At 37.1% G+C, this 19,046-nt stretch overlaps 1 protein-coding gene across 1 annotated transcript; it reads left to right on the top strand.

The window, feature by feature from the left end:
- The first annotated feature begins 2,683 nt into the window (after positions 1-2,683).
- On the top strand, positions 2,684-18,310 carry lmo4a (LIM domain only 4a). The gene is made up of 5 exons (XM_065266995.2): positions 2,684-3,044; positions 7,926-8,171; positions 13,419-13,515; positions 15,123-15,281; positions 17,166-18,310. Exons 2-5 carry the CDS (start codon positions 7,933-7,935, stop codon positions 17,172-17,174), a joined length of 504 nt encoding a protein of 167 aa, XP_065123067.1. The 5' UTR covers positions 2,684-3,044; positions 7,926-7,932; the 3' UTR covers positions 17,175-18,310.
- Positions 18,311-19,046: the final 736 nt, after the last annotated feature.

Raw genomic sequence — 19,046 nt, 5'->3', positions numbered from 1 at the left:
AATGGAACTGCCTAATTTTAAATTTGATGGCAGCACCATGTCTCCTAAATGTTGGGACAGGGACATGTTTCTCACTGTGTTGCATCCCCATAGGCTACTTTTAACAGTAGTCGGTATACAACCAGTTGCATGCAGCCATACATACACAGTGAGTCACTAAAAGTTTTGTTTAACATTAGTAACTTATGCTATGCGTAGTTAAGTCCATCTGAATCAAACTTATATTTACAAATATATAGCACCATTATGATTTATGACCACATAGTTCAATCATTACTTCAAATCTTAAAAAGAATGTTTAGCTTCCCCTAATGGTTAGATTATATAATATTTTAGATTATATAGTATACAGTCTGAATACTTTAAAAAAGATTAATTTCATTTATTGACCTTGATATGATTAAGAACCATGACCACGTGTGCATATATCTTATTTCTTATGGTTGTTAGGAAAAAGTTTCTGCATGAGAGTTTTTTTTTACAGTATTTACTTATATAGCATCTCATTTGTCAATGTCACAGTACATAGGCATTTTCATACCCATGAGAAATATGATGAAACAGACCTTTAAATAACACCTACAGTATGTTTTATTTTGAGTTCAAAACCTGTTTGGAGCTACTGAACCAATTTTGTTGGATGTCTAAATAAATCACATATATACATTTTAATTTGACAAACTTTTTTTCTAAAAAAACAAACAAACAATCAAAGCAATTTCTTTACTAAAGATAACTTGACGAATACCCTAGTGTTTTTTGATTTTCCTGGTATAGTTCTTTCTTTCTTTCATCCTCTTTGTTATCTCTTTACCCTGCTTAGATATTTTCTTACCAAGTGCTCTGTTCATCTTTCATGGTTTTCCCTATTTCCATCAATTTCCTTTCTCTATCTCATGCAAAGGGTTGGGTTTCTATGAAACAATGGGGACACCGGGGAGTTGGGTACCAGGGGGTTGGTGGGAGGGGGTTGGAAACATTTACCTTTGTAAAAGTGGCAGGGGACTCCACAGAGTCTCATCAAAGACCTGTCTGATCAGGTGATCCCCAAGGCACTGTATGTGTGTATGGAGGGGTTGCTTGCTTTGAAGTCTTTGTATGCAGAGCTTGGATTTGAATATAATCAGAGTACTTTAACTCCCCTTCTTTTGAAACAAATGACATTGCCTTACATCAGAATAGAACAGGCAGATCCTTCAATGACCCATCTCTGACCCTTCCACTATACACTAATACTGTATAAAAGGGTAATAAAAGGTATGATTGATTTTTTTTTTTGAAAACATATGAAAGTTGGTTGAAACTGCGGTAGCATACACAAATAAACCATTGTAGGCTTTCGTCCATTTTAATTTTTTTTTCCGGCATTGTTGTATGGTTCAGTTCCTTTGACAAAATAATAAATAAATATAAGTTAAAGTCACATTTTTGTGATTTACTGTATCAAAGTATAAAAAGTACATCAATTTGGTTGAAAGGTAAGGGTAATAGTTTATACATTTTGTTCTACACAGAAAACACAAAGCAAAATCCCAACTCACTGATGTTATCACCCCAGCAACCTTGTTCTCATCCTTACCTACAAGGCAAACAATTCACATAATCGTCCACTAGATGGCGGTAAAGACTCGAATTTTGTGAGCACGAATACGAAATGCTAACTTTCCGTTTATATAATAAGCCAAATTGCTTTGGGTTAAAAGGCTGGCATCCGTATGTGAAAAAATCTCCTTGGTTCTGCTGTGTTTGCGAAAAGTAATTACCCATTGCATTAGTTCATCATCTTAACTGCGTGCATAGCCTGGAGCCTTGATACAGCTTTAAACTTGCGTGTGATCTTAATAAATTCTAAATGAGAGTTTTGGTTACTTAGGTCATAGAAATAATTAATTAACGCCCGCTCTGTTCTGTTATTTAAAGTGACATTTCTCTAATGATAAAATAAAGCATGCAGTTGCAGCTCAGAGTATTTATGAGACCGTGTTAGTTGCCAAATTATTACATTACCATTATGGCATTGTTTCTGCATCGCAGTTGTGTTTAGTAGTTGACAAACATTGGCAGGCATTGGTAGCACAACACTGCCTTTGAGAAAGAGGCCAGGCCAGTTCATTTAAACCTGTAATGGTAAATCAAGCCAAATTGGACAGTATTGCATTGGTTAAATAAAGATTTACTGCACCAGAGGTAATTGACTTTCCATCTTGGCCAGATGTTCGCAGCTTCGATAGTGCCGCGAGACGCAGCAAATTTAAGGTGAGAGCACGTGGCAGTGTTCAATTTAACAGCTGCCTCTTTTCCTCTCGTGTGAGCACATCTGTTATTTGTACCGTTTGTTCCTGTATCTATTAAATAGTTATTTATAGACTGACGCTACACAAAGGACTTGTCTAATCGTGTAATAGTGTAGGTGAATAATTAATGAACCTGTTCACACAACCACGCCTCTGGTCAGTAGGTTTAAACGTTGTGGGTAAGATGGCTGTTGAGCTATATCCTTTCAACATAACTCAGCCGTGGTGATTATAGGCAATTTAAATTAGTTTAAAATAGTTTAGAGTTGCCTAAACAACCATCCATCATCCTGTCAAATACCACGCCCCTCGCCGTTGATTGGCCGCGGGGGCAGCACCTATGATACGTCACCAGAGGAGTGACTTCAAATATTTCTGCCTGCTCGTTCGTGTGTAATTTAAGCGTAAACTAACATCAGAAACGTTGCGTTGATCAATCGGAGGTTTAGGCACTAGGGGATAAAAGTGTAATAGGTACTAACTTAGCTTTCAGAATACGCCTCGAAATTGAAACACTAACACGAATGCGTCGGAGCGCTTCAACCAAGAGGAACGATTTTGAAGTTTGTTGGAAAACTCGACACTGGATTATTAGGAGCACATTTTTCCTTTTTTTTCAAAAAGATTTTCGGGTGGACGAATACATAATACAGCAGGGACAGATAATCTCTATTTGATCAATAGCGCGCAATAACTTTGCGAGTGATCCCACAACCGTTTGACTTCTTTCCACAACACGTTCAAATTACGGTGAGTCAAAATATGATGAATATTTAATAACCAATTAAACAGATGTTAACTCTCTTAGGTTTAAGTGGTCTGTTGTTTCGACGATTTCCCTCAGACAGCTCATTTAACCTCAATTCTCATGACTTGCTGTCTTAACAGTTTTTGTCTCTGTGCGTGCTCAGACACGCGCATCACCGCATTGGCTTCTACGAAATTACTTCATTGCACTTTATCACTTCTGCTTGTTTGCCGTTTAGCGAACACATTTATCAAAGGCCAATGTCTAGTGAGGTTTTATTAAAAAATATCAAATATCGCGTTTATGGGATCGTAACCTGAAACCTCAGATGGGGCCACGTTACAGAAACTTGCTATCTTATATTAGTTGAGATCTGACAAGGTTAGTGTACTTAATGGAATACAAATTAAAATCACCATGGTAACGGAACGCATAAAACAGCATAACGAGTAAGGATTTATCCTGTGATTCAGCACCAGATTTCTAACTAAAACATAAACCGGGTCGAACCAAACTTTACACTTGTGCGTCGTGACTGATGAGTAACTCATGACTTGATGGCTATATTTCAAATCTTAGCAAGCTGCAAACTTTAGTCAGTTTATTTGAAAGCTGTCTGTAATGTCCTAAAACGCTTTAAAGGCTTCGCGCAATGTTTTGAGATACAGCCTTGAAGTGTGTTGTCACTGGAGCGGAGGATTGTGCACAATGGGGAGTTGTGCGCGGAGTGTTAATTAAAAAGAGACCCGTTTTAATGAAACGGCGAAGCGTGTAGTTATATGGCCCCAGTGCGCATTATTAAAAGAGAAGGATATACTGCTAATCTGCGCCGGTGCCAACCAGGGTTTGGTCATTTGCTCACTGGACTCGCTACTATTTTTAGAGGCTGTGAAGCATGGTGTTATGCTCATTTATTTTAATTATCAGCGACTTACTCGAGCTCTGAGCGCAGTTGTTCTTGTAACCGATTAGAAATGAACTTAACGTTACTTTAAGACAATGACGTTGGTGTCCAAGAGTTCATGCGACCACGAGGTTGATTTTCTCCTGCAGAAGGAAACGTCGGGCCGCGTGACCATAAAACACAACAGTGTGTATTAAGTCTCCACATCATTAGCCTGGTAATTGATGGTATGCGATTTGTCTTTTGGCGTGGACCCATCATTTGCTCCGTGAAGCCGACACCGATCCATCAGTCTGCGCTCGGACAGCGTCGGTATTGTGTTTCTCTTCATTAGCTCCTGTTTTTGCCTCTTATTTCATCAATCAGTGGAACAGTGAAGTGGAACTGAACGAGCCTCCCTCTTTGTGACCTTTCTGATGACAGCATTTAAATAACGAGAGAGAAAGTTTGCTTCCTACTTCAAACTACAGTACTTTTTGTAAACTTGCACAGTGGTGTATGCTAGTACTGTGGCTTCATTAAGTTGCAATTTTATTATAAATAAGTCAAAAAGAGTGTAGTGAGTCTATGAAGCTATTATACACTCATTAACCAAGTACATGTTGAGACTAACATGTGTTGTTATTAGAGCATTCCATTAACAATGCAATGGTCATGGGTTCGATTCCCACATAATGATTAAATGTATAGTTTGAAAGCACTGTAAGTTGCTGTATGAAGGAATCTAATATGTCAAGGTGTTTTAATACAAATGCCTAATTGTGTGCAAAGATTTGCCTGTAAATCAACTGTATGAACAGGTGTGCTTGTTATCACTGACCTTTAAAAAAATGTGCTCTTCAGGTATATGCCATATTTGCTTGCTTTTTAATTAAGGAATTGGTCACAAAAGCATCGCACAGTCACAGATAGGCCCGTAGCTTCACAAACTTCTGCTGCTCTGTGATAAGACACTACATTAAGCCTCATAACTTAAAAAAAGGTTGTTGCCAAACGTTTTCACTTTTCTGTGAAGGATTAACTTACCTAACTTATTAGAGGGATAATGTAATTGTTCCGTATTGGAACAGCCAAGCCTCTAAGCGTGTGATATTCCCCCAGGGTCCCATTCGGCGGCATTGTCTCTCTCACTCTCAGGTCTGCAGGAAAGGATTATTAAAAAATGGGGGATTTGCATTTTCATGAAATTACCGGTAGCAAAGTTATTTGGCAACCTGCTTTAAAACGGCACACGGGAGAGACAGCGTTTGGTGCTTGTTACCCGTGTCAGTTATAGAGAAAAGGTCCCGAGGCAAAATCTGTTTGTGTAGTAGAACTGAATAAATTTAGGTTTGGCTCAGATTTATAATCTCTTACAGCTGGTCCCGAAGCATTTAATATCAGGCTCATAGTTCATTTACGACTAACAAATATGCTCAACTCTGACAATGCAAAGATTTAGAGCAAAGGGTGTCAGAAAATGATTGAAACGGCAAATTCTTCAATAGGTATTCAGGCATGTAGGTTCATGTCAGTGTCGGGATACTCAAAGTGTCACCCTCATTGTGAAAAAAAAATGCTTATGCAGCTCTCTGAGTGTTGATTTAAACTTGTTTAGCCAGTTTTATCAGGTAGTGAGGGGGTGTAAAGCACAAGCATGTGCAAGTACTCTTGCAAAAGAAAATGTGCATTCACATTTTCTCATCATTTGACTGGTTTCCAAATAAATTTTTTTGCAGATCAAACTATTACTACGCAAATTAGTCTGTCTACATTTATATTAATGCATACTTGCAGTGCATTACAAGGTATATTATTTCATATATCAGTATGTTTGTTCCCTGCATTCAAACCCATGAACCTTTGCACAGCTAATGCAATGCTTTACCACTGAGCTATTACAGCTATCTATGTGTCATAAAGTGTAAGCCACTTACAAAAGCCATGCAAATCGGTCTGTACACCTACCAGTGTTCATGCTCTTTTTTTTTTTTTTGAGAAACGCACAATTGAATGGTATCTTATGTCCGACACAAGACTGGGATAACAGATAGGACCTTTAGGAAAGCATTCCCTCTTTAAAGGCACAAAAAACCTTCCTGTTGCTTTCCTGTCCTTTACTGACCCCACGTCGACCCTACCAATCAACAGGGCTCAGTTGTGACCTTTAACCTGGCCTCCATCTCCAGTCTGCTGCTGACTGACTTCTGCTTCAGAACAACAGAGATAGGAAATAACAAGTGATACGGCCTAAACCAGATGTCCAAAGCCACGTTTTCCTCTTCCTCAGGCTGCTGCCTCTTCAGAAGAAGGAAAACCGGCTGTCTGGTACTCGCAGGATTTTGCTGAGGATGCAGTGGAGATGCTGGCTTTGTGTCTTTTCAGAAAACAATGCAGGGATACAAAGTTATTTTTAGTTCCTAATGTGCATAAAAAAACATTTCCAAGGTTTTTTTTTATTAGAGTCTGAAGATCTTTTGCTTATTTGGATGGCCTGATGTTTTCAAACCACAGTCGGTTTGCTTATTTTAGATCAGGTTAGAAAAGGTAATGTGTTGTTGGCCTAGCTGCTAGACATTTAAAACTGCAGTGTTATTTGTGTGGTGAGGATGGTTAGTGGTCAGACAGCATAAGGGTTTTGTTTATTGAGAGTGGGTATAGTTTCACTCTTCGTTTCTGGAGAGAAACGGCTGGTGACCAGTAATGCACAATAGAAAGCTCCCTGTTGCAAAGCACGTCAGCTGCAGTATAAATTTGCAAGTATAACAGTTACCAGCATGAAGCAAGGTAAAACAAGGTCAGGTTTCTAAAGTCTCATTCAGATAGCTGTTTCTAAAGTAGTGCTCTTATAAAACCACTGTTTCTGGATCAAGGAAACAGACCTTATTTGCTGTCCATATGGATCCTGTTAGAGCTGCTTTGGATCCAGCTGGGCTTGATCTCTACTCGTATTTGCATTGAATATTCTGGAAATGAGTTGTAGATATAAACTGATAATGCACATTTGTGACCCTGGACCACAAAACCAGTCTTAAGTTGCATGGGTATTTTTGGAGCAAAAGCCAAAAATGCATTGCTGGGTAAATCATTGATTTTTCTTTCATGCCAAAAATCATTAGGCTATTATGTAAAGATCATGCTCCATGAGGATATTTTGTAAATTATATATCAAATTATATAGCAGATTCATCAAAACCTTATTTTTGTGAGTGGATGCAGTCGCTAAGGATTTTCAAATTGTTGTATTTCGGCAAAATATTGTCCTATCCCAACAAACCATACATTAATGAAAAGCTTATTAATAGCTGTATAAATCTCTCTCTCTTTTTTTTAAATTGACCCTTATGACTGGTTTTGTGGTCGAGGGTCACATAGTTTTTCATAGCATAAGGTTTTATATTCTGTAGATGCTATATTTAACACCATAATGTTTACACAAACCGTATTTCAGTTAAAAAAAAAGAAAGGATTTAATGCATCCTTGAACTGTCGCCTATAATAATATCACATTTGTAACAATATGATGATTGTGGGTTGTTTAGCAAGTTATATACGTACTTAATGGCCAAAGAGCAATTTCTTTATCTATTATTCATTATTTTCAATTCCACCTGGTTCTCTTTTGCTAAGTTTCCGGGCAAGAGTTATGTACATCTATTGTAGTAAGACACTGCCAAGAAATACATCAAGTAATCAAGAAAGTTTTTATCTTCTGTTTGTTGTCAGCTTTAATAACTTCTTTCAGTTCCGGTTTAGCCCACCACATTTTATTCTCAATTTAGTAAGGCAAATTGATATTACTATAAGCCTAAATCACTCAGTTATACTTTGCCAACAATTTTGCATTGTACTAAAACCAGCACAGTTGCCATATGATGTGGAAAGTATTTATGTCCCATTATACTACAATGAAACTTTCTCAAAAGATCCTAACAAAAAGCTGATTTGTTGGAATAGACTTTGGTCTCCTGATTCACAAGCTTTCTACTCTTACCCGCAGGCAGGCGATGGTGAACAGCCGAGTGGAAAGCTCCGCCGTGGCGGTAACAGGAGGTGGTGGCGGCGCGGTGCGCTCCTGTGCGGGCTGCGGAGGCCGGATTGCGGATCGCTTCTTGCTCTTCTCCATGGATCGGTACTGGCACACACGCTGTCTGAAGTGCTCGTGCTGTCAGGCGCAGCTGGGAGAAATCGGCAGTACCTGCTTCAGCAAAGGAGGCATGATCCTCTGCAGGAACGATTACATCAGGTAACACAAGAACGAGAGGGAGAGATAGGTTATTTAGTAAAATATACAACAATCTGTTGTGTTTAAGTAGTTTCAGTAAAATCAGATTTAATACATAATGTCTTAGACACAGTATTAGTTAAATTTTGCATAACATGTACTTGACATAACAAATCTTTTGATTTGACTGGAAACAAATAAATTTTATATTCTTTTACACATTAATTATTATTCATTAGTATTATTGGTTCCAAAGGCTCTAATTGATTCAGATATTTAGAAGAACTTGCATAAGTTTGTTTAAAAAAAAAAAAAAAAATATATATATATATATATATATATATATATATATATATATATATATATATATGTATATATATATATATATATATATATATGTATATATATATATATATATATATATGTATATATATATATATATATATATATGTATATATATATATATATATATATATGTATATATATATATATATATATATATATATATGTATATATATGTATATATATGTATATATGTATATATGTATATATATATATGTATATATATGTATATATATATATATATATGTATATATATGTATATATGTATATATATATATATATGTATATGTATATGTATATGTGTATATGTATATGTATATGTGTATATGTATATGTATATATATATATATATATATATATATATATATATGTAAATATATGTATGTAAATATATGTATATATATATATGTGTATATATATATATGTATATATATATATAGGCAAAAATTGTAATTTCAAAAAGTAAATCAAATTTTGTCTGAAAGGAGCAGATTGAACATTTCTCTGGACATTATGTAATGTAAAACCGTTTCTGCCGTATTGTCATTGCCATCTTATTCAAGGCTACTCGCTGAAATGTTTTACTGTGTGAACACAGAACAAGAAAACTACACCGATTATGACAGGAAGGGCGTGGGTGTGCGTAACATGACATCTGGAGCAGCCATATTCCTCAAAGACTTTCCACAAATCTTTCATGTGCCGGCTCAAGCTTTTGCCCTGTGTTTGATGGCTATTTCAATCAGGCGGTTTACAAGTACAGTTTAACCACATCGCTGGTGATCAAAATAGACCTCAGCTAAGATTTGTCATTTTGTCATAAATTTCAACCAGTCTACAAATCAGCCATAACCTTCATGTTTCCAAAAGTCTTTGGTTTTTTTGTAACTGTGGTTTTAGCAGGGGTTTATGGTTGTTTGTTTGCCTGTATGATGATTACATAGTTCTTTGATTGAATTTGGCCTCTTGTTTCTTTGTATATTTTGAGCCGAAGTTTCCAGGGGTGAAGAGATTAGATTTGTTTATAATCGGTGAGGCTTTGAAATTGACCTCTGCGTGTTTGGATATGTGCGCTGGTGCATCGGTCTGTGACGGCACGGCATTGTTGCCTGTTAGACCCACACTGGTCTGTTTGGACCATAACCAAGGATGTCTGAATATTTGGCATTGCCAAGCAGATGTTACTTTGCCCGTGATTGCTTTGGAAGTGCCAGCCATACCCGCTCTCAAGACTCTCACAGGCCTATAAACAAAGCAAATTCGCATGGAAACTATGGAGTCCAGCCTTTGCATTCAAAACATTCACTACCAACCGAATAGTTATATTAGACCACACAAAGAACTGGAAAGTTTTGGGAATGACATTAACGTTTTTAATGTCTGTTTACAGAGTACAGGACTAACTCCAAAATTTCCATGACCACGTGAAACTAGCTATAGTAACGTTTTGTATTTTTGTAAACCTTTGTTGACAGAGATCAATTTGAAACCATACCCAGCAGGGATTTTATGAAAATGCCATTGTCACTACCTCAATGCAGCTGTGTGAAGTCTATTACCCAATTCAGTTTATAACTCGCATAACTTGCCTCCCCAAAAATGTAACGACATATCAATACTAGGCGGACCGCAAACGCTGTGATTGGTCTGGTAGAATCTCTACCTCAGGTAAAAAATAAGCCATATATAGCATTGCATTTCCTTAAAGGGATAGTTTGGCCAAAAATGATATTAAACCCATGATTTACTCACCCCCAAGCTGTCTGAGTTGCATATGTCCATCATTTTTCAGACGAACACATTTTCAGTTATTTTAGAAAATGTTTTAGATCTTTCAGTTATCAAATGTGAAGTTATGGGGTCCACGTCCTTCGAAGCCAAAGAATGTGCATCTATCCATCACAAAATAAATCCAAACGGCTCCACGATGATAAACAAAGGCCTTCTGAGGGTAATCCGTGCAGTTTTGTTGTAGAAATATCCATATTTAAAACTTTAAAAATAAAAATAACTCACATCCAGTAATGGCACCATCTTAGTCGCGTCCGCATTCAAGATCAGAGCTTTACGCCGCTTTCGAAGGTTACTCTGCTGCTGCTCTGTGCCTCTGCCCTCCGAATTTGTCATACGTCACTAAGAAAAGTGCGTACACTGCGCTAATACTCTCTCCTGAATACAGAGGAGTCCAAGATGGCGGCGCTACCGGAAGGTAGTTATTTTTGTTTATAAAGTTTTAAATATGGACATTTCTACAACACCGTGCAGATTACCCTCAGAAGACCTTTCCTTATCATCCTGGAGCCGTTTGGATTTATTTTGTGGAGGATGGATGCACATTTTTTGGACTTGAAGGATGTGGACCCCGTAAATTCACATTTAAATAACTGAAAGATCTATAAAATTTTCTAAAATATCTGAAAAATGTGTTTATCTGAAAAACGATGGACATAATGCATCTCAGACAGCTTGGGGGTGAGTAAATCATGGGTTTAATATCATTTTTTGGCCAAACTATCCCTTTAAATGCTTCTCTGCAATGGTAAAAACAAATATGGACCTTTTGACACTGACTACCAGCAGCCAGCATGTCAATGCGAACGATGCGGAAGAATAAATGAAAACTGACGCCTAGCCTATGGCATTGAGGCCACAGCGTAGGTCCGATGCAGAAGTATAAATTAGTATTACACATTAAAATGTGTTTTTGCAGAACGGACCCGAACTCTGTCGTGTGTGTTCGTCAATGTCCTTTTCAAACCTCTCATCTGTTTGCCAAAAGCGCTTGCGACATTGTGTGGCTGGCAGTAATTTTCGTTGAGACCGACATGGCAGTCAGTTTTAAAATATACATTTTAGCGGTAATCTTGGTGTCGTCGTCAGATAACAAAGTAAAACAAATAGAGCAGCTTGCCAAATTGGTTGCGAGAGCAGCGGGTTTCTTTCTGTCTGACTGCTGTGTACGGGGCTCGGGTCGGACTCGGGTCTAATTTTCTCTGCATTGTCTTGGGTCGGGTCTTTCTTTAAAAAAAAAATTATGCACGTCGGGTTCGGGTATAAAATGATTCGGGTCATTTCGGGACCTGGTTCCGGTACATTTCTTTGGACCCGTGAAGTCCTCTAGTGTGATGCCAACATAATCTAATGGCAATTTGAAATAACTTCTGAGTTGCGTAATTTGTATGAATTCATGCAATCTCATATGTACGTTTTGGTAAGATCTGCTTTCATGCCAGTAACGTTAGAATTAGGGGTGGGGATAAAATATTGCTGTTTTCTAATCAGCATAATTTTTTGTATAATTTGTACGAATTACGTATGTGGGAACGTACGTGCATGGTCGAACACACAGCATAATTTATTTAATTAATTTGTGTACACAGACTTTTGACACATACGCATTTTGTCTCACAGGCTACATGCTACATTTTTCTATAGACTCATGCGCAACATACACATACAAAGTAGGTACGGTTACATTAATCTGATGGGATTATACTTTTAAAAACGGGACTATACTTTTAGCTTTAGCCACCTTGTAAAATACCTACGAATTCCTGTGAGATCAGGATGGTAATTCCCATATAAAGCTTCAGTGTGTGATCATAGCCATGTAACACAGATCTAACATACAATATAATCTAGCGAGCAAAGATTTTTATAGCAACTAACTGATAGCATTGTATATTTTTGTTTCACTTAGTTTCACTGTTTCATTAAGTCTCCACCTGCTTTTTCAGACATTCAGTATACCCGACAAAAATTATTTCTCAGCAGTTCAGGTCTACTCGACAGTGAAGCTATGCAGTTACTTCAACCTACGTTTAGTTCCCTGAAGTTTTACAACTCGCCAAGTCAGAAAGCAAATCTTTTAACATGGAGCACTGTAATTTAGCAAATATGTCAAGGGGGGTCTTATGGATATTTTCTTTAAGAGTGCACGCGAAGTGCTGTGAGATCTGCAGCTTATTAAATATGTATAATACAGCTAATCAAAAGGGCAGAGCTTCATTACCAAATGACACAGCATGGAGCCTGAGGTCTGATAAAAGCAGGGCGCATTAATTAGGGAGAACAGGGCTTCTTTCTGCCTTCTCTTATTAAATTACTGTTTGGATTAAGATCAAAAATTCATTACTGAGAGCAGTCAGAGCTGGGACAGTGATAGCGAAGGAGGAGGGGTTGGGGGGCGGTATGGAAGGGGAGAAAGTGGTTGGAATTAGCTGCCAAACTGGTCTGGTTACCATCACAATAAAGACCCCGGAGAGCACGCGGAGGAAATGTTTCCTACTGAAACATGACGGTGACAAGGTGACTGAATAAAAACAAGTTGTTTGTCTGTATGCGTGCGAGTTGGGGGAATGTATGTTGCCTGTAGTTTGTTCATATAGTGAGTGTATTCTATACGTCCGAGTGTGTGCGTGCGTGTCGATGTTGTTGTTTTTTTTTCTTTAGTTCATCTGGAGCAGGAATCAGGACTTGAGTGTCCTCTTAAAATTGCTCATAACAACCCCGAGCTCAGTCAGCAGAGTAATCAAGTGCACCCTAATTAGGAGCCAAGGGGGATCAGAGGCTCCCGTAGCCACCCCCCCACCCATTGCCACCAATTTCAATGCCACTTCAGATTAACTGATAGGCTTCAGTCACAGAACTAGAGGGGCTTTGGTGCCCTGCCATTCGGGGCCATGTGAAGCTCTTTTAACACACTTGTGTTGTGTTATGTTTGTGAAACACTTCATCCTTAACTACGCTTCTGACATACAAAGTACAGCTTTCTAATGGACCAATAAGAAAAAGCAAAAACCGCAAGAAAAAAAAAACTTGTGTTAATGTTTTTGTGCATTAGTGTTGCTTTTTTTATATGAGCTATGTGATTTTAATGGATTATATCGTCTCATTATCATTTATTTTTTTGGCTTTTCTCTGCAGATTGTTTGGTCACAGTGGTGCTTGCAGTGCATGTGGACAGTCCATCCCTGCTAGTGAGATGGTGATGAGGGCTCAGGGTAACGTCTACCATCTAAAGGTAAAAAGCTGCAGTCTGCTGTCATAAAACACTCATACAGTTCAGTTGTTTTTACTGAATATAGGGATATATAAATTTTTATTCACCAACCAAATTTAATAACAAAACTAATGTGTGCAAAAATGTCTATAAGGCAAACAAAGAATACAAATCAAATTTAGTAAAAAGTTGTGCCACTTTTGCCTGATGCATTACTGCATATTCACTTACCACCCACCCAACTGTGCTGATGTATCGCCGCACTATAAAAATTTAAATTAAGTCATTTTGTCATTCTTATCAGCGCAAATATTTCTCCTTTCTATGTAAATGAGATCTTTTATAGATGTGCCTTGCACCAAGCAAATAGCGCAATGTTATCATTTACAGACCTCTGCACTATTTCATAAAAAACATTTGAGCAGAAGATATTTTTAGGGTGTGTTTGTATGATAAGCATCTTTTTGTGACTCTGGGACTACAACCAAAACACACAGCTCATGCAAATAAATGGGAATAACAGCAGGTGCAATTCATTCTTGGTGAATTATTAGCTGAAAACACAACAATTTATCTGGATTTGAATGCATGAGCTGGAATAAACAAAACTTGTGGCGCTTTAGGATATGGTGAAAATAAACCAGTTATGCGGTTATCCTAGCTTGCACAGTAACAATGTCCCAATTCCCAAACATGAGCAATTCTTTGGTGAAGAGCAATTAGCTAATTCCTTTTGACATGGGTACGCATGTTTTTTACTATGATAAAGCCATTAGGAATTGCTTAATGTAAGCTTGAGACCATGTTTCATCATAGTGAGATTTGTGAAATGTATTTGTATTACTCCCATACGACTGGAAATTTCTTGCAAAACATTGACTTGGACCACCCTTAAAACCATATTTCCACTGCAAGTATGAAACAATTTATCCCACCAAAATACCCTGGAAGAGAAGTCAAAGACCGTTCCTAATTACTTCTGACTCGAGTGTATATGTTTATGCCTCTCACCATTTGGTTCGACTGAAAACATCTGTAAACACCTAACTTACCCTGTATTTAGGGAAATATGTTTCGCTTTGAATTGTGACAGTTCACGTCTTGTGTTTGCTGAACACGAATAGCTGGATATTCTCAAGAGATGTCTACCGAAACTCATCAGTTTCCCCAACTGCGCCACACTTTCCTCCCTAATTATAGTGGTGTAGGTGTCAACCTGCCTTAATAATATTTGATTGAAAAAGGAAACCGCTCCCTGATTAAGCTGAGTGGATCTGTTCACTTTCCCTAGTGGTCCATGTTTGCATAAGTTTTCAAAATTGGGAAACTGTATCCTGACAAAATTTTTGAAGAAATACGAGCTTGACGTGTAATAGGTTGTTCAAACAATGCAAATTTACCGGATCCTTTCTTTGTTGTCTCCAACCTTTCTGTCAGGATTAAAAAAGTCAAAACCCTACCATTTAAAGCGAATTTAAAGCCTTTAAATATTTGTTTGTCTAAATGTTGTGTTCTATTTAATAAAATAGACTATAACCCATGATCTTCGTATTGCTAGCATCACACTACCAGCAACACATTTAGTAGTACATTACTTTCAGTTTAACAAATGATTATTCTCTCCACAGTGTTTCACTTGTGCCACATGTCGAAATCGCTTGGTGCCCGGTGACCGGTTTCACTACGTTAATGGTACCATCTTTTGTGAGCACGACCGACCAGGTGGAGCTTTGCTCAGCAGTCACCTGACGCCCCTGCAGAGCAACACCCTCCTGCCTGACCAAAAGGTACATCAGGGCTGTTGATGTGAGAAATCAGAATTAAATAGCCAGTAGTGTTGTTTTGTATAATTCAGCAAAGTGGTTGCAATACATCTGCAGTAATACTGTAATGCGGTCACAGTTGTACATTTTATGGAGCTTCAAACCAACCAATTATGATCAAGTACTCAAGCTGTTTCTGTTTTATCATGTTTAAAGGTGCCGTGTGTAGATTCTAGCCGCATCTAACGGCTCAGTCCACGGCTCGCCCCTCCTTTTCGAAACGAATAGAGAAGCTACGGTAGCCGCCACAGCACAAACATGTCATCGTCTGAGACAATGTAGTGACGAATCAAGCTCTGTAGAACAGATGGTCCGTTTAGGGCTACTGTAGAAATGTGACCGCGACTTACGTCTAAGGGGACCCATGGTGTATGTAGATAAAAAATATCTCATTTTAAGATAATAAAAACATAATGGTTCATTAGTTAAGGTCTTTATACACCACTGATAATATAGTTATATTATATTGCATTTCTGCAAAGAGATCCTCCTAAAAGTTACACAGTGCACCTTTAATATACAGTACAGCTATTTAAAGTAGAATTTTGGATAATGTTACGATGGAGTAAATTTACGACAAAAAGCTTTAAGCCATGGTCATAAAAATGGTTGGTTGGTTGAAATTAGGGATGCATAACGATTAATCGCGATTAATCTATAGCGGAATAAAAGTTTTTGCTTACATCATATATGTGTGTGAACTGTGTATAATAACTTTGTATAGATAAAAGCACACACATGCATGTATACATTTAAGAAATGTTTAAATGTGTATATACATTTGTATATTTATGTATAATTTATACTAAATATAAATACTTAATATATAAATTAGGGCTGGGCATAGATTAATCTAGATTAATCTCATACAAAAAAAAGATTTTTTTTGCATAATGAGTTTTTGATGTGTTTAAATATTATGTATATTTAAACACACACACACACACACACACACACACACACACATACATATATATATACATTTAAGTAATGTTTTATTTAAATATCGTTTTTATTTATATATAATTTAGAATATATAAAAATATAAATAAATATCTACACATGTAAATGTTACTTAAATACATACATGAGTGTGTGTGTATTTATATATACATAATAATTACACACAGCACAAACTCATATGTTATGCAAAAAAAGTACTTTTATTTTGTATGAGATTAATCTAGATTAAGCTCTAATATAAATATATATTTTTTTCTTAAAATTATACATGCATGTTTGCATATTTATATATAGACCGTTTCAGCGGTAACAACATAAACAAGCCGCTGTCGCGGTCCGCACATAACTTCCGGTAAACTCCGCTAATAATAAATAACAACAAATTCTTTAAACATAGTTTATTTATATAACAAGCAAACAAAACAACACATAGATTACCTAGGAAACCAAAACATTTGTTATTTTCGACGAGGCATTTGTTCAAGAGATCAGTTTGGCAACTAGTCAGACCATTAAAAAAACGAAACCGGAAGTAAGGTTCGGATCCAGACGTGTATCACGTGCGTCCGATGAAACCATCTATACATAATTATTATACACAGTTCAAACACATATGATGTAAACAAAAAATTTTATTCTGCCATAGATTAATCGCGATTAATCGTTATACATCCCTAGTTGAAAACCATGAATTGAAAATTTCACTTTAAAACCATTACATTGTGTAAACTAATTTCGAGTACTTTATTATTTAAGCATTATCTTAAATGACAGCTGGGCATAATAACAAAATTAATTGTTTTAAAGGCCTTAAAGCTTTTGATACAACCGTATGAGTGTTTTGCACACATCTACTAATCGACTACTTTATCTCTTTCTACGCAGGTGTGCTGAGGAAACGTGGATTTGTAATTTGCAGTGTGCCTTCTTTTCATCTGTCTTGTCTCTTTGACTCCTGCCTCTCATTTGCCCTTCTCATTGTGAACGTCCCCCATACCCAAGACCTTTCACCCCACTTTATGCATCCAGCCACCTTAGAAGTATACAACACTACGCGAGTACTACGAGTCACTTGTGAGACAATCACCCTTAACTAAGGGAAACAAAATCAAGTTGATACGGTATGAAACGGATGATACGCACTCGCATACGGCCTGCCTGGTTATGGCTGGTACTGCGTAACCCAAAAGCCTTAGACTCTATTAATGAGCAGTTCTTTAAAGATGGGGTGATGCTCAACATGGTTTGTTTTGCTTCGAGAATGTGATGGACGATACCCAAGTATGGACTGGTGGATGATGGTATGGATGATGATTCATATCACTTCATAGTTGATGCCATCATTAAGCATATGATTGTTCAGTTTTTGTTTGAGTGGTGGTTTTGTTTGTTTTGTTTACCAGCCCTTTTCACTTTAAGTGTAAGTTTATTTTGTTTTGATTAATTTCTGGCACCTTTAGTGCCACAAAACTTTTCATGACCAGTTTTCTCTCCTTTGTCATTTACATCCTGTTAGATAATAATTATACACATGCACAATACAAATACATGAACATGTATTGTTTTGTCTGCTCAAGTTAATGACTTATGAAGCGTTCTTATTGAAAGCGCCATAGTCTGTAGAGGAAACGGCATGTTTTTTCCAATGGTTTTGTAGATTAAATTATATGTATGTATGCACATTCTCTAATAGAGACTGGTATTCAGTGTCTGCCAAGAGTTTTGCTTAAAAGCTGGGAAAGTAGGGTCGGGTTGGTAAGGAGAGTGAAAATTGTATATATTTCTTTCATGTGCTGTTGTGCCGTGTTAAATGGTTGGTCTGTTTCCTAGCATCCTCAAACGAAGGATGCTCAAAAATGTTATAAGATATCTGTAAAGAAAAGTACTTAATTAAATGATTATAACCATCCCAAATACAGTCTTGATGTCTATATAGCACTGCGCATCATCATGTTGTTTTTGGCTTGACGTGTTTGAAAGACATAGTTCTTAGCTAAAACATGGTTCATTACCCTTTAGATTTCAACACAAACCCCTGCATCTGCATCATTAAAGAGAGTAATAAAAAGCCATTTGGGCTGGCACTTTTTCGTACTCCTGCCTTAAATTTTAATCTGTTGTTCTTACAGAGGAGGTCTCCTGCAACTGCGTTAACTGCGCAGAAAAAAAAACACGTGCAATATGCTTTCCTGCCTTTTGCTTTTATCTGGGCCCTCCTCTCAGCATTCATAACTTCCTCCAAATCTGATTTGCTGAGGTTTGAGAAGTTTTCTCATTATGGTGTTCCTGTAATTGCTTTTTGGCAGTAAATTCCCTCATATCTTGTTTATTTAATTAGCTAATTAAACCCGTGGCTCTTTTTTCAACTACCTTTGGCCTGCAATCACAAGGTGTTCCTTTCCAATTTACTTTTACGATGAATAAAAAAAGTTTCCCCTTTTTTTTCTGAGAGACATTTAAGCCAAAAATACCTCATTATGGCTGTTTATATGTGTAAGCGAGTGTGTACATATAGCGTGAGGGAGGGTTGGAAGTGTAAAAGCCAGCTGCGACTTTAAGTCTTACAAATAAATGTGCTTCACATTGCCACAGAAGAACCATTTTTGTTTGAATGGTTTCATAAAGAACCTTTCTGTTTGCATAAAGGATCCTATAAGAAGTTATGAAAAAATGGTTCTTCTATGGCATGGCTGTATAAAACCTTTTAAGCACTTTTATTATTAAGGGCATACTGTATATTTGTTGGATCTTATAAGTACAGAGGAT

Source organism: Paramisgurnus dabryanus, chromosome 5 (assembly GCF_030506205.2).
Source record: "Paramisgurnus dabryanus chromosome 5, PD_genome_1.1, whole genome shotgun sequence".
NCBI classification, from domain to species: domain Eukaryota; kingdom Metazoa; phylum Chordata; class Actinopteri; order Cypriniformes; family Cobitidae; genus Paramisgurnus; species Paramisgurnus dabryanus.
Note: the sequence above shows the minus strand (reverse complement) of the source record. Positions and strands in the feature narration are given on the sequence as shown.

Bases quoted from the DNA above. Each gene is read 5' to 3' on its own strand.
- lmo4a (XM_065266995.2), top strand. From the start codon at position 7,933: ATGGTGAACAGCCGAGTGGAAAGCTCCGCCGTGGCGGTAACAGGAGGT. The intron at 8,172-13,418 runs GTAACACAAGAA...TTTTCTCTGCAG, and splicing joins TGCAGGAACGATTACATCAG to ATTGTTTGGTCACAGTGGTG. The intron at 13,516-15,122 runs GTAAAAAGCTGC...TTCTCTCCACAG, and splicing joins GTAACGTCTACCATCTAAAG to TGTTTCACTTGTGCCACATG.